Source organism: Eublepharis macularius, chromosome 9, assembly GCF_028583425.1.
Source record: "Eublepharis macularius isolate TG4126 chromosome 9, MPM_Emac_v1.0, whole genome shotgun sequence".
NCBI lineage: Eukaryota > Metazoa > Chordata > Lepidosauria > Squamata > Eublepharidae > Eublepharis > Eublepharis macularius.
This window is the reverse complement of record NC_072798.1, coordinates 105,295,601-105,309,279: the sequence shown is the minus strand read 5'-3', so window position 1 is coordinate 105,309,279 and position 13,679 is coordinate 105,295,601. Positions and strand designations below refer to the sequence as shown.

The window sequence follows — 13,679 nt, the reverse complement described above, 5'->3', positions numbered from 1 at the left end:
GCAGGTATTGGAGGCAGGTAGCATTTCAGAGCCAAACTGAACTGAATTTGGCCCTGCCCAAATTGAAGCCCGGGGGAGCTAGGCCAGCACTTCAGTCAGCTCTTGCGAAGAAGGGAGAAAAGCCTGGTCACCTGAAGGCAGTTTTTCCTGTCCTCAGGTGAGAGGATGATTGCAGGTGTCTTCAAAGTGTGAGGTGACTCTTGTAGAGGAGGGTAACTCCGTTTGTAGCAGCCATTGCTCAAGTGGAAACCTCTGAGGTTATAAAAATCTCCGCTGCCCTCCTAAACATGGCCACTGTCGCTTCTTGTGTTTCGATTGAAGGTTTTTGCAAGTGACAAGTAACACGAATGCCCCGTCCCTGCCCTCGTCCTCAGGGCCACCTGTGCTGCTGTCTCCAACGCCAGGGGCCGAATTCCCCAAGGCTGCAAAACTGTCCAGTCCTCAGACACCTAGACTTGGTGCAGGCTTCTCTGAAGGAGACGATGTTATCTTGCTTGACAACTTAATTTCTCCAGCACCAAAACCAGATGGCTTGGCAGAAGCTAAAAAGGTAACTTTTCCTGGAAAGCTCTTCATGCTGACCACAAGTTGCTCGGTACAAGCCCAGGGTTCAGTCAGATGCAACTACTATCAGCACACGAGTTCATCATTCTGTTGGCTTGGAGACCTGCCATTGGTTGATGATAGTGTTGTGAAAAGAGTTGACAGCTGAAACAGATATTGGAGACAGCCGAGCATGGGATTGTTTAGAGAAATCTTGAGCTTGCTGTAGTCCTTGCTAAAATCCTTGTGGTATTTTAAAATAACTTTCCAGTTGTAATGTTTTATAAACTGAATTTAATAGATAATCTTGGGCCTCCTGTAAACAAAGAAGCGTGGGCATCTGTTTGGACTACAGTAGTACTCCTTCAGTCTCACGCACTCCTCCCCCTGCCCCCCCCCCCCCCATCTAGCAAACAGAAAATCCAAATTTAAGTACTGAAATCTTACATTTTGGATCTGCTGATCAGTGTGTGTTTCTAACCAATGAGTGAAAGAGTAACAGCTGCCCATGACAAGAGTATTGAACATGAAAGGCAGTTCCTCATTTCCACATCAGTGTGCAAGTTTTCTGCTGGGGCAGGAGAAAGGCCTTCCGTCGTCTTCAGACAAAGTGGTTTGGATTAACTTGACCAACTTAAGATGGAGGCTGTGGATGCATGCATCACTTCTGTCGTGCCTGGATAATGGGAAACATCTAGAACAGTGATTCCCCACTGTGAGGCCATGGGGCCCACCAACGTGCTCCCTGACTCTCTAGACACCTGTTCACTAAAGCAAAGCTACTACCAGGTCTCCTCCATCTCATTGAACCAGGCGGTGCTTCAAAACACCCTGAGAAGACCGTTGGATCTGCAGGGAAGCTCCCTCCCCTTTAGAAGTAGCTGCCCTCATTGTAGGAGGCTGCTTGGCTTGGTACCTTCCAACATTTTGTAATTAGCCCTCCCCCATGACATTCCTTTTGTGGTTGGCTCTGTCTCTTGAAGCAGCCACTTTGTAGTTGTGCTTGGCACATTTTTCTCAAAATTCCAAAAGCACCCACAGTCACAACAAGGTTGTGGACCCCTGATACAGAACATAGCCCAGTTATTCAGGTGGAGCACAGGTGTGAAATATCTTTGGTCTGCAGCTCAAGTAGCTTCACTGGAGTTCCTTACTGAGGATGTTTGTGACCTCCAGATATGCATTTTCGGTCTTCCTTGCATTGTTTTTAGGTAGCAGCTATAAACAAACTGCGTGCAAAGGGCCGGATCCTCTCCAAAATTGATCCAAATGGCATAAAACGGAAGCGATCTGATCTTGACATTCTAGAGATTGCTGAGAGAATTCAGAAAAATGTCCCTGCGTTAAAAGGTATGGCTCTAAAATTAAAGTCATTGTTAAGTTTAGCTCTGTCAAGCTGCCCTGTCGCAGACTTGCTCCCAGGCTGAGTTGCGTTGGTGCAGAGCCACTGCTGTGGCAGGCTGGCCCAAAAGTTCTGCCCATGTAAGAGTGAACCAGAGAGGCAGGCCAGATCTGAACAGCTGCAGCAGCAGAATCCGAACAAAATGAATTGAACTGGCCCTTGTTGAAGCGGAAACCTCCTTCGGCATAAATGGCAACACGCGTGTGCTTCCTGTCTTTTTGATCCTCTAGATACTGATGGGGTAGAACCTGTTCAAAAGAAACGTCGTGAGCAGCTTGCGTATCTAGAGTCTGAAGAATTTCAAGAGCTCTTGCATGCTAGATCTAAACACACGGGTGTCCTTAAGGAGGTAAGCCTAAAGGGAAAACCATGTTTGAAAATCTCTGAACACAAATTCTAAATCTTAATCTGGATTGTGCAAATCCTGGGCTGTTTTCCACCTTCTGACTAAAGAATTCAAGATCAGTGTGACAATGGAGCAGTACAATATGAGAGCTAGGTTTTAAAAAAAAAATCCCGTTTGGGGGGAAGAAGCCAGTTGTCCCGTTGGAGCTCCGCATCTTGCTTCAAGGAAATCTCCTTAAGGCAGTCATGGAGAAGGGCAAAGCTCCTCCGTGCAGAGACCATGCTATGCAGAGATGCTGCTGAGGCCCCTGATTTTCCTCCCTCCCCCTCCATCTTGTGAAGTTTCACAGTTGCTGCAGGCACGCTCTCGAATCTATCTTTGCCTTAAGAGCTAGTTAAAAACAGATTCTCAGGATCCTGGATTTGGGGCCCAGTACTAATAATATCTTCATTACCGTTACACAGCATACACAACTCAAGTGAAGCTTAGGAAAACTTAACAGTAGTGGGAAAGTATGCTGAGGAGTGTTTTAATCATAGGGAAAGTGTGTTCAAAGTAGTGTGTTAGTCTCTTGTGACAAATCTAGAACGAGTCTTGTGGCCCTACTAAGAATAGAACATTTTTATTCTAGCATTAGCTTTCATGGGCTTCATCAGATGGGATGTGATGGCCACACACACACACACACACACACACAAGTTATGAAGAAAAATAGTTCTAAGCAGTTGGGTCAAAGGTCCGTGAAACTGGGTGCGACATAACTATGTAACATTCCAATGTAATCAAAAGTTGCTGATTCTCCAGTAGAAGAATTTCAGGAGAGGTCACTGTGAAACTGCTGAATTAGAATTTCTCAAGAAGTCATTGCCCAAGGATTGAACTAGGACCGAGGGTTCCTCGACTGTTAAACGTATCAACCAGCTTAATTCTAGGTAGATTGCATAATCATCAGTTACTATTGTTTTGAATGCTGTCTTACTCTTAGCACCTTTACTGAAGTGGGTTCTAGTTGACCAAAGCTGATGCTAGAATAAAAATGTGTTAGTCTTAAGATCTTGCAAGACTCTTGTTTCTCCAGGATGTGAAGATACAGCCGACTAGTGGGTTCACGCTGCAGAACAACTTCAGAACTTACACACGCATTATAAAGATTTAATATTATCCTTTACTTTAGATAAGGTTTGATTTTTTGTTAGTTGCTTATTGCTTCTGAACGTTCCTTCCTGACACCAAACATATATCTAGCAATCTGTTAAATAAGTCTACTTTTAACATCAGTCATGCTGCAATGTGGTTAGTGTTTGTTTAGGATTTGGGCAGTCTGGGTTCGAATCTCCACTCTACCCTGGAAGCTTGCTGAGTGACCTTGGGCCCCTCCCCTCCCTCTACCGTTGTTGTGTGGGTAAAATGGAGGAAGGAAGACCCGTGTATGTCACCCTGGGTTCATTGGGGGAAGGGCAAGATAGAAGTGTTCAGCTGTTGATTCATCAGAATTAAAGTTCACCTTTTGTGTCACAGTTTGAAGTGGAGCTGCAGGAACGCTACTTTGAACCCTTGGTGAAAAAGGAACAAATGGAAGAGAAGATGAGGAGCACTAGAGAAGTGAAATGCCGTGTTGCGACCTGCAAGACAGTGAGTGAAGGCCCAGCCGGCTGGTTGTGTGCTGGGTGCCAACCAGTTCTGACCCTGTGCTGCTTTGCCTGGTGGTGATCACTGGGCCAGCGCTGGTGTAGAGCTCACCAGGAGGGACCGTGTGCGCAGGACATCCGATCCTGCACCCTTGGTGCAAGTTTGTTGCATTCTGTGTACTTGGCCAGGAGTAAGTCCAAGTTGGGAGGCGGCAGCGCTGAGGTCTCAAAAGGGCTGGTGGTTCAGATGGATCATCCTCTTGGGAACAGAGGAACAGAGAGCTACTTTCTCCCAGTTCCCCGTGGAGCAAACCGTTTTTCTGCCACAGCCAGCTGGATTTTCCTGTGAAAGGTTCTTTTTAAATCTCCAGCCCTTTTGAAATGTGTTTCTGCCTCTCTGTTTCCCCTGCAGTGCAAGTATACCTATTTCAAACTCCTAGATTCCTGTGTGGAGCAAAAACATGACTATCACTGGCATGATGGCCTTAAGCGGTTTTTCAGATGTCCATGTGGGAACCGAGCCATCTCTCTCGACAAGCTACCTAAAAAACACTGCAGGTAGGAGGAGCTTTTCCCCCACCAGACATTTGTTCGTGCCTTGAACTCTGTCTGTTCATCATTCCCTCTGATGGACAAGCCAGGGGCTCCTTGGCAGCCTCTGTGGCAGAGAAATGGGATGGCCCAGAGAAGGGAACGCCTGCGGCATACCTGGAGGACGTTCTACATAGGTGGGGAAATGCTGGCTTTAAAGGGATGGAGAAGACCAGGTGGGGGGGGGGCGGCCAAGAGCTGTGCATTTAATTGTCTTCATGCTGTTGAGAAGTCCTTTGTGTGCTTGGCAGTTGTTGTGCCGTTTCCCTCCAGCCTAATGGAGGAAGAGAATTTGGGATTGGAGGATGTGCCCTGGATGGTGTGCGGCTGAAGCTGGGGGATGTGTGCCTGACGGTAGATGCACAAACCTCAAGAGCTTGGAGGTTCCTGGATGATGGAATTGGGCTTTGGGAAGGGCCAGGGTATAAATAAAAACAAATTAGTTAGAATCCCTTTTGTAGCTAAGTGCCCATTTCATCTGCTGGATTAGCTGGCTGAACTACTTTGCATGCTTCGGAGGCATTCAGGCATACCCGCAGACACTGCACCTGCCTTCCGCCACCCTGATTACTCCTGCATTACAGAACGTGTTCTGAGATGCTGCTTTTATAAACGGAATCCTTCCCCCCTTTTCTCTCTGTCTTTCAGTAATTGTGGTGTCTTTAAATGGGAACGTGATGGAATGCTCAAGGTAAGTGCAGACCAAGGCTGCCCACCCAGATTGCTCCCCTGTCTTTCTGAGCACTCTTTGCATCTCAAGGGCATCCTTTCCGATGCACCTTCTGATGCTGCAGGGTGCTTTTGCTCAAGCAGCTCAGCTACCAGGTTACATTTTTTAAACCATTTCTTTTTTTGAAGTCTTTGAAATTAAACTTGCATTCCCACGATTATTAGCAGCAGTTACTGAAGCACATAACGGCCCTGTTGCTCAATAGTAGAGTCCTCTTGGAAATTCTCTTGGGTGAGCCTCATTGAAGGGAATGGGACTTGGAGGCGTGGACTGCCTAGTGGATTGTGCCACGCTGGATTCAGTGTGGTGATTTTGCATCCCATGTTTTACTACCTGAAAATGTGTCAATGTTGAGCTTTATTCCAGTGCATAGAAACACACACTTGTTGTAAATTCCCCTTTCTAGGAGAAGAAAGGTCCCAAAATTGGTGGAGAAACCCTTCTGCCAAGAGGAGAAGAACATCTCAAGTTTCTCAGCAGCATGAAGTAACTGAAAAATCCCTGAAAACCAGAAGATGAATGTATCTCTTGTTTGCGGCAAGACCCCCATGGTTCTAAGTATCGGAACGAAGGCACAAGTCTCCTCCTAAAGACGTTGCCGGGGCAGCTTGTGGTGGGCCATGGGGGAGCCTACAAGCTCCACATGGACCCCTTCAGGTTGGCGACCCAGTCCTTGTTCCCCCGTGATATCTGCTCCTCTGCTTTCACTTCTCCTGGGTGATTAAAATTAAACCTCCATTTGGTTTAGGACAAGGTACTTAGTTACTCGGCCTGTAAACTGAATGCTTTCTGAGTGATTGGAGAGTTAGTCAGTCTCAGGTTCTGCAGATGTCACCTTTGCCCAGTGAGTATGCATCAGGTTTAACTTCAGGCATTTCAGTTGCGATTTTTTTACGAAGAAGAGCCGGCTGCGGTGATATCCAGGCAATAAGGGAGAAGAAGCAACTGCCTGCCATTCTTTTCTTCTGGGGTGAGTAGCAGGGTGGGGCTCTTCTGCCCCTGCTTGGTAAGGTGTTTGTCCAGACACCTTCCTAACCTAGACTAACCCTTTCTCTCAAAGAAGGGGGGAAACAGTCTTGGTGCCTTTTCTCTAGGTGACACTTTTAAAATTCTTAAGATTGCGCCACTCCTGGGTATTTTTATCAGCCGTGGAGAGGTTACAGGCTGTTTCAGAAAATAAATTGTTCTTCTAAATCATGATGGTCTGTGGAAAGAAGCAGTGGGATGCCCTCAAAATTAGGGCAGTTATGTGAAGTATAGAGACAATTTCATAAAATGTTGTTGGTAATCTTCAAAGTCTTTAATTGGTGAACATCCTGTATGCCTGTAGAAGTATAATTTGGATTGGTGGCTTGAACTGTGCATTTTGTAAAATTCTTGACCAAATGCTTTGCAGCTGTTTCCACCACATAATTTTTTAAATTTCAGCTCTGCCTGCTCGTATTGTCTTTTTCTTGTCAGTAACATCAGGGTATCCTACTTGATTTGCAGTTATTGGAATATATCAACAATTGTAGATACAAAACTGCAATACTGGGATTAAATTTTTAGTGCCCAGCTTGGCATCTACGGATATTCTTTGTAGTAAATGATGAGGCTTTAAAGCAATAATCATGTATTGTTACAATAAAGAGTGCCCGCTGGTCTCATTTATAAAAGCTGGGGCTTCTTTCAGTTCTTTCATAAGTGGCTTATTTTCTTGGCTTACCCAAATACAGGTGGCTTGAGAAGATGGTTTTGATCTGCCTGAGAACTTGATGACATCTGCAGTTTGTGGGTAGTGGTCTCAGTTCAGCAGGTGAAGGAAAGAATCTCTCTTAAACGAGAAACGCCTTCTGTCTTCTCTTGGTCTGAGTATAGCTACAGTTCCTCTTTCCGTTGCATGCATATAGCCTCTGCCGATGTTTACACGGCGACTTTAATAATCCGTGGAGTTACTATCTGTGTGAGAGAGACAGACTTGGGGTGCCTTCCACGCAGGGCTTTTGCTCCATCTTCCGAACAGCAGTGATCTTTTTTTTTTTTTTTAACTTCCTCCTGACGTGTGTGTGGTTCCCAGCTCTTTGAAAACACCTCTGTTTGCTCCAGCTCGAAGGGGATATTTGGGGATGCTGTGGGCACAACTTCCTTCCAGAGGCTTTGACCACCACCCATCTGGAGGTGGGGGCAGAGGTAAGCTTCATTTTTCTGACACTCGTTTTCAGACCCTTAAAGGGCTTTTTTAAGCTGTACGGCTCACCTGTGAGCCGCAGAGGCCCAGCAGAATTCTTGAGGAAGGGGCGGGGGGGCTTCTGCACTGTAACAAGGTGAAGAAGGGGAGGCACGTGGACGCCGTTCCCGCACACCTTAATCCAATTTAGAATGATAGAATCATAGGGTTGGAAGGGACCTCTTGGGTCATCTAGTCCAACCTTTGCACAATGTAGGAAATTCACATCCCCGCCCCCCCGCCCCCGCCCCCCGACTGCTCCAGTGACCCTGCTCCATGCTCCTGCTTCCACAGCAAGGGCCACATTCTCGGCCCCATGGGGAAGCAGCCTTCAACAATTGCTCAACCAGGTCCTATTCCAGCCCATCAGGTATGACCCTCTTTGCCAGTCCTGATCTGCATGCCTGCGTCCTGCAGAGGTAAGGCAGGTAAAACGCCGCCCCCCCCCCCCCTTTTGAAGCTCATCTTCTCTTTGGCACCATGCAGGCCAAAACATTTATTTTTACCCAGACTTTGAATGGATGGGTTCCATCTTTCTTTGAAGCTTTTTTTAGGATCCGCCTAAGGAAAAGTTAATGTCATTTTAGGTTCATCAGTGTTTTGGTTCTATGGTGCTTGTTAATGGCCTGTTTTGGTTTCGCTGTGTTACTCGTGAGCTGCCTTGGGCAGATCTTGGGATGTAGTTCAGACTCATGACTAGACATGGGCACAAACGGGGAAAAAATAAACAGGCTGTTCGTCGTTCGTTCCCGACGACAAACACAAACAGACGAACGGAACCGAACATGTCCCGCTAACGAACGTGTCCGGTGTTCATTGGCACCAGAGCGGCCCCCTTAGCACTTAGAGAGCCCATGTTCACAGGGAATGTGCAGCAAGCTCTTCTCCAGCCATCACCCAAGCTTGGTCAAGATTGCAATATGGATCTTGGAGTTATACATTCCCAAATTCGACACCCCCAGGAAACTCCCATTCAACACAAATGGAGCCACCCTCCCCAGTTCACTTTGGCCCCGTGCAGTGATCCTGAAGGTCCTCTCATGGGTGGGGGGGTCTGGCTGCTCGCCGGCAGCACCCCCCATGTGCCCGTTTGCCAGGCCTCCGAGTCGGATACTTATCCGCTTGCGCAGCAAGATGGTTGATGACTGCAACCGCCAAACCTGGCGGGCTCAGGGAGGCGGTGGCGGGCTACCTCCCCTCTCTCAGGCGGGGGGTCTGGCCGCTCGCTGGCGGCACCCCCCATATGCCCGCCTGCCAGGCCTCCAGGTCAGAGGCGAACACATTATCCGCTTACGCAGCAAGGTGGGTGAGGACTGCGCCCGCCAGGCCTGGTGGGCTCGGGGAGGCGGTGGTGGGCTGTCTCCCCTCTCGGGGGCGGAGAGTCTGGCCCCCATGTGCCCGCCCGCCAGGCCTCCGGGTCGGAGGCAGACACTTATCCGCTTACACAGCAAGGTGGCTGATGACTGCGGCCGCCAGGTGGTTAGGGAGAGGGAGACCAAGGGGTTCCTGCCACGGCAACAAGCTGTACCTGGAAGATCCTGCAAAGGGGTCGGGAAGACCCTGAATCAGCCGCTGCTGGCATCAACCACCTCCCTGCCATCACGGAAAGGAGGGGACGGGGGTGCAAGTGGTGGGGAAGGGTCATGGCAGTACTTGAGAGGGAGAGGAGGAAAGAGGGAAGACAAAGTGGTCAGGGGGGAGAGGGGGACCAAGGGCTTCTGGCTACGGCAAGCCATACCTGGAAGATCCTGTGACAGGGCCTGGAAGACCTCGATCCCGTCAGCGGCTGCTGGCATCAACCACCTCCCTGCCATCACAAAAAGGAGGGGACAGGGCGGTGCAAGTGGTTGGGAAGGGACTTGTGGCAGTACCTGGGAGGGAGAGGTATGGACCGGGAACTGGAAAGCTCCCAAGCGGGTAGTTCGGAGGGGTCCCAGAGAGGGAGAGGAAGAAATAGGGCAGCGGCAGCAGCTGCCATCGCCCACCTTCCTGCCTTTGCGGAAATTATGGGAGTCGCGGGACACATTCCCACCCGGCTCAAAGGGGTCCAGTCGGGAGCCACTATGCTTTGCAACTGTGCTGTATCCCTATACAGTACAATCGGCTGTGCAATCACAGCCGAGCTGTCCCTTGTGACCAAGGAGGGAGCAGTAACAGGATAGTCCCTTGTGAGGCGGCAGCTGATATGACCCGCCATCCTGCCTTCGCAGAAAGAAGGGGATGGGCAGGACAGGAGAGGTCATTCGTAAGGGTCGGAGTGGTTCCACAGAGGGAGACGTAGAAAGAGGGACCAGCAGCCCCAAGAAATGAGGGGGGCCAGAGCAGTTCCACACCACCCCGAGACACCTCACCTGTGCAGGCAGTACAGGCACTGCTCATAATAGTTTGGGCGGCACTGCCAGACACCAACCGCCTTCCTGCCTTTGCGGAAAGGAGGGGATGGATGGGGCAGGAGAGGTCGCTTGGACGGGTCAGAGTGGTTCCAGAGAGGGAGAGAAAGAAACGGGGCAGCAGCAGCAGCAGCTGACATTGGCCACCTTCCTGCCTTTGTGGAAAGGACATGAGTCGAGGGACACATTCCCCCCTGCTCAGAGGGCACAGCGTTTGCAAGGGATAGGGTCACCATGCGGCTCAACTACACATGCAACAGCTCCTGAGCTCTTGCTTGGGGTGGATTCCGGTGACCCTTCCACTGATCCCTGCTCAGAAGAGCTGGTCGTCCCCTTTCTCCCCCCAACGGATGTTTCTCTGGGTGAGGACGGAGACCACAGGCTTGGGTGGTGCATCTTTAGGTGCCTACTCAGGGCAGTCGACAACAGGTGCTTCAGGTTTTTGCCCCTGCGCACCAGGACATCACAGGCACCGCACCACACAGGGGGCATTAGGAAGGGCCCGAAAGCGCCTCCATATGGAGGTGTTGAAATGTGGACCATTAACTGTCCCAGAGGAAGGAAGACAAACGGTTACAGGCTGCGCTGCGGAGCTGGCCACGGATGACAGAGTGAGGGGTGGACTGCAGGTGGTGACACCAAGAGTTTGGGATGGGGACAGGAGGGATGTTTCATAAAACACAAACTATTCCTCCAGGGATCCGTCTCCCACCCCCTCCTCAAAATGTTGAGAGAGATCCTCTTCCCCCCCCCAGCAGAAAGACCTCTTTGGCCTCCTCCACAGCTGCCACAGGTGAATTTGGGGAAGCGGGGGAGGACTCTCTGCTGCCCCCGAGCCACACTCAGTACTGCTTTCCACAAGTAAACCAAGAGGACTGCCTTTGTACTTCACCCCACGACCACCCGGGGCGGCCACCACAACAGGAAGACTCATTGTGCCACCAAACTAGAATTGAGGAGGACAGAAAAGGGGAGGACACTATGAGCCCTCAGCCAAGGTGCCCACTGAGCTTGGCCTCAGAGCCTGGCAGCAGCTGTGGAACCAGAGGGGCTAGCCCCCTATCCCACCCACCACACACAGAAAAAAGCCCAGTTCCAATGCACTCTCCCTCTCTCTCCCAAAAGGCTATCAAGAGCTCTGTCCCACTCCACTGCTTGCTGAAAGTGAAAGCCAGAACTGGGACCGCAGTGCCCTTTTATAAGCAGAGGTCTCATTGAGAAACGCAGGAGGTCTGTGGTTGGCAGTCAAAACTGCCTAACAGGGTTTGCAGGGATGAGATTGGAGTTCCCATGGCCACAGAACACCCCTCTCCTCCCTCCCCCCTTGTCTGCTCCCACGTTACCGATTGTAACCGATTTTGCAGCTCCACGCTTGGAAGGAAGACCTGCCTATCAAGCTAAGTTGAGCTTTGATTTGGGTGTCTGGGGCGACAGAGGGAGTGCAGACAGAGTTCAGGCAGTCCCTCCCTCCGTTGCCAAGTCAATTGTTTGAAGGCGCCCGAGTGTCTAGCTTCCCGAACGGTGGCCGAGCACAATGAGCAAGGCTTGCGATGACCACCTGTTCGGCTGGAATGGCGCCTCGTGAACGGCCCGTTCGCAAGCAGCTGAGCGGCCTGTCCGTTGGTTTTTTCCGTTCGTAATGCTGTTCGTGCCCATGTCTACTCACGACACCCTCCTCCTGCTGGTGATTTGCACTTGCCTGGACCTTGGCGCTTGCGAAGGACTCTGCGAATCAGAGCGTTGACCAGTGGTTGGGAGAAAGGAGCTGTGGACAGAGCTCTCTAGTGGGGAAGTGGGTGGGAGAAGAGTGTGGGAAGAGACCAGAGGGAATGCTGTCGAGGGCTCATTTCATGGCTTCATATGAGAGAGGAAAGTGCTCCGCTTGAATGTTTCAACCAAACTTCTCAGATAAGGGTGTCTGGAATTCAGTGCAGTATGTGAGAAATGTGCTTTACAAGGGCCTGCATTGTTCGCTGGCTGGAGGAAGCCGCCGCCAGCTGGGAATGGAATTCCAAGGTACAAAATGTTTACTTATCTGCCGGGTTTTTTTCTGGTTGCAAACGGCCAGGCTTCCGCATCGTCTGCAAAGATGAAGTGTTCAATAACAACTGCGTCGCTCTTCAGGCTTTTTAAAAGATGCTCTTCTATGTTCTCCTGATCACTGAATTGTTCATTACTCTTGAAACACTAATAGTACTTCACTTTAGTTGCGTTGTTCTGTCCCCCAGCTGCAAAGTAAAACTAGGTCAATGAAATTGTAATGTTTTTTTTAAGCACCTTCAAAATTTTCCCTTGGGAGGGGGGAAATCTATCAGACTGCAGCCGTAACAGTTTTGCTTGACTAGCTGAAGTGGCCCCTTAATTGTGCCGTCACTAACGCGCTCCATTTCCATAAGGCACTTCTGTGTCCCAATGAATAGCCCCTTATTCCGCCTGCTTGGCTCGCTGGTGCTGCTGCTGCTCGTTCATGTTCATCGGATGTCTGGCAACAACGTATTAAATGCTGCATCAAGTGCATCTAGTGGAAGTTCAGAGCCTACACATGATTTTCATCAGGAGTTACATTAGGGAAGTTTTAATTATCAAAGATCTGCTTCGTAAATAAATGAAATGCCGTGAGAATGCTTCCTTGGATCAGTGCAACCATCTTGGAATTTAACTGCTGTTTTGCTTCTGGCTTTGGCGAGAGCCCCTAACCAAACAAGGGGAGGGACAACCCTAAGTGTTTTCCTGCCAGGTCATGAATAATCTGTACATATATGCCTTTAGGTAAACCAGTGTGTAAGGCTGTGGGATGCAGAATTCCACATTCTGAGAATTTTGCCTAATTTAAAAAAGCAAGTTTCTACCCCATATGACTGCAAACAGTAGCTTTAAGATGTGCGCCAAATTGAATAAACTCTGAAGACCCAAGGATGGATTTCCAGTGGTTGGGAGCGGCGGGACTTCCCTGCCCTGCACTATGCATTGTCCCTCCCCCCCCTTTTTTTAGAGCAGAAATAAATTGTGTGTGTGTTGGTTTAACTCTGTATCCTTTGTACAGGTCATGGATTTCAACTTTTCTTGGTTCAGAACTTAGACTTTAGGCACTGCGGCTACTAAGATAAGAGTGAGTCTTGTTTGGTATATGGATAAGTTGAGAATGGGAAACTGCGGCTTGTGAATTTGTTTTCTGGTAGGCAGGCAGGAGTATCAGCTTCTCTGCTACATGTTGCCAAGGCTTCTTTTGTTTCCTTGTTACAAAAATTCCAGTCTCTTAGGACCCCGTCTGAGATCCAATGTCTTCCTCTAATTCATCTCTGAAGTACAAAATGCTGTGCTCCCCCAGCTCCTAAAATGCTGCTGCCCAGATTCAGATTCAGCGTGTCTAAGAATCAAAAGCCTGAGCCATGCTTGTCTCTGGTGAAGTGTGTTTTGGAAGAGTTCAGTGAGCTGAGGCAGGAAGCCTCCGTCTTTGACAGCTACTGGAGGAGCAGGCAGCTTTTCTTATCATGATGGCTGCTCCAGTGTTTCTTCAAAGAACAAAATTCATTGGGAAAAAGCCAGTTCCCCATTCTCAAATCCGTACTACTCGACATGTCCTAATCTACAGTAGTCTGTGATGCTGCTGACAAGTGGGGAAACCTCTTTCTCAACTAAGAGGGCTACGACTGAGAGCAGGACAGAAGTGGCGAGATATGTTATAAAAGTGAAAATTAAATGTCTCAGACTCGGTGATATGCTTTGCTCCTACTGTTTTTCCAGGGGAAATTTCCAGATAATTCAGAATCTTATACATGTAAAAAGATGGTAAAGGTTCTGAGTTCTGTTCTATCCTGCCAACCATGTATCAGATGAAAA

General features: G+C 49.2%; 1 protein-coding gene across 4 annotated transcripts in view; it reads left to right on the top strand.

Annotated features, from left to right (window-relative positions):
- Positions 1-6,896, top strand: part of MCM10 (minichromosome maintenance 10 replication initiation factor) — a 34,961-nt gene extending 28,065 nt beyond the window's left edge. For all 4 annotated transcript variants that reach the window (XM_054989122.1, XM_054989124.1, XM_054989120.1 and 1 more), the window contains exons 13-19: positions 322-550; positions 1,755-1,893; positions 2,176-2,294; positions 3,810-3,923; positions 4,332-4,477; positions 5,159-5,201; positions 5,647-6,896. In XM_054989122.1, the coding sequence (XP_054845097.1) occupies positions 322-550; positions 1,755-1,893; positions 2,176-2,294; positions 3,810-3,923; positions 4,332-4,477; positions 5,159-5,201; positions 5,647-5,730 (874 nt within the window). In that variant the 3' untranslated portion in view covers positions 5,731-6,896. The remainder of the gene's footprint in view (positions 1-321; positions 551-1,754; positions 1,894-2,175; positions 2,295-3,809; positions 3,924-4,331; positions 4,478-5,158; positions 5,202-5,646) is intronic.
- Positions 6,897-13,679: the final 6,783 nt, after the last annotated feature.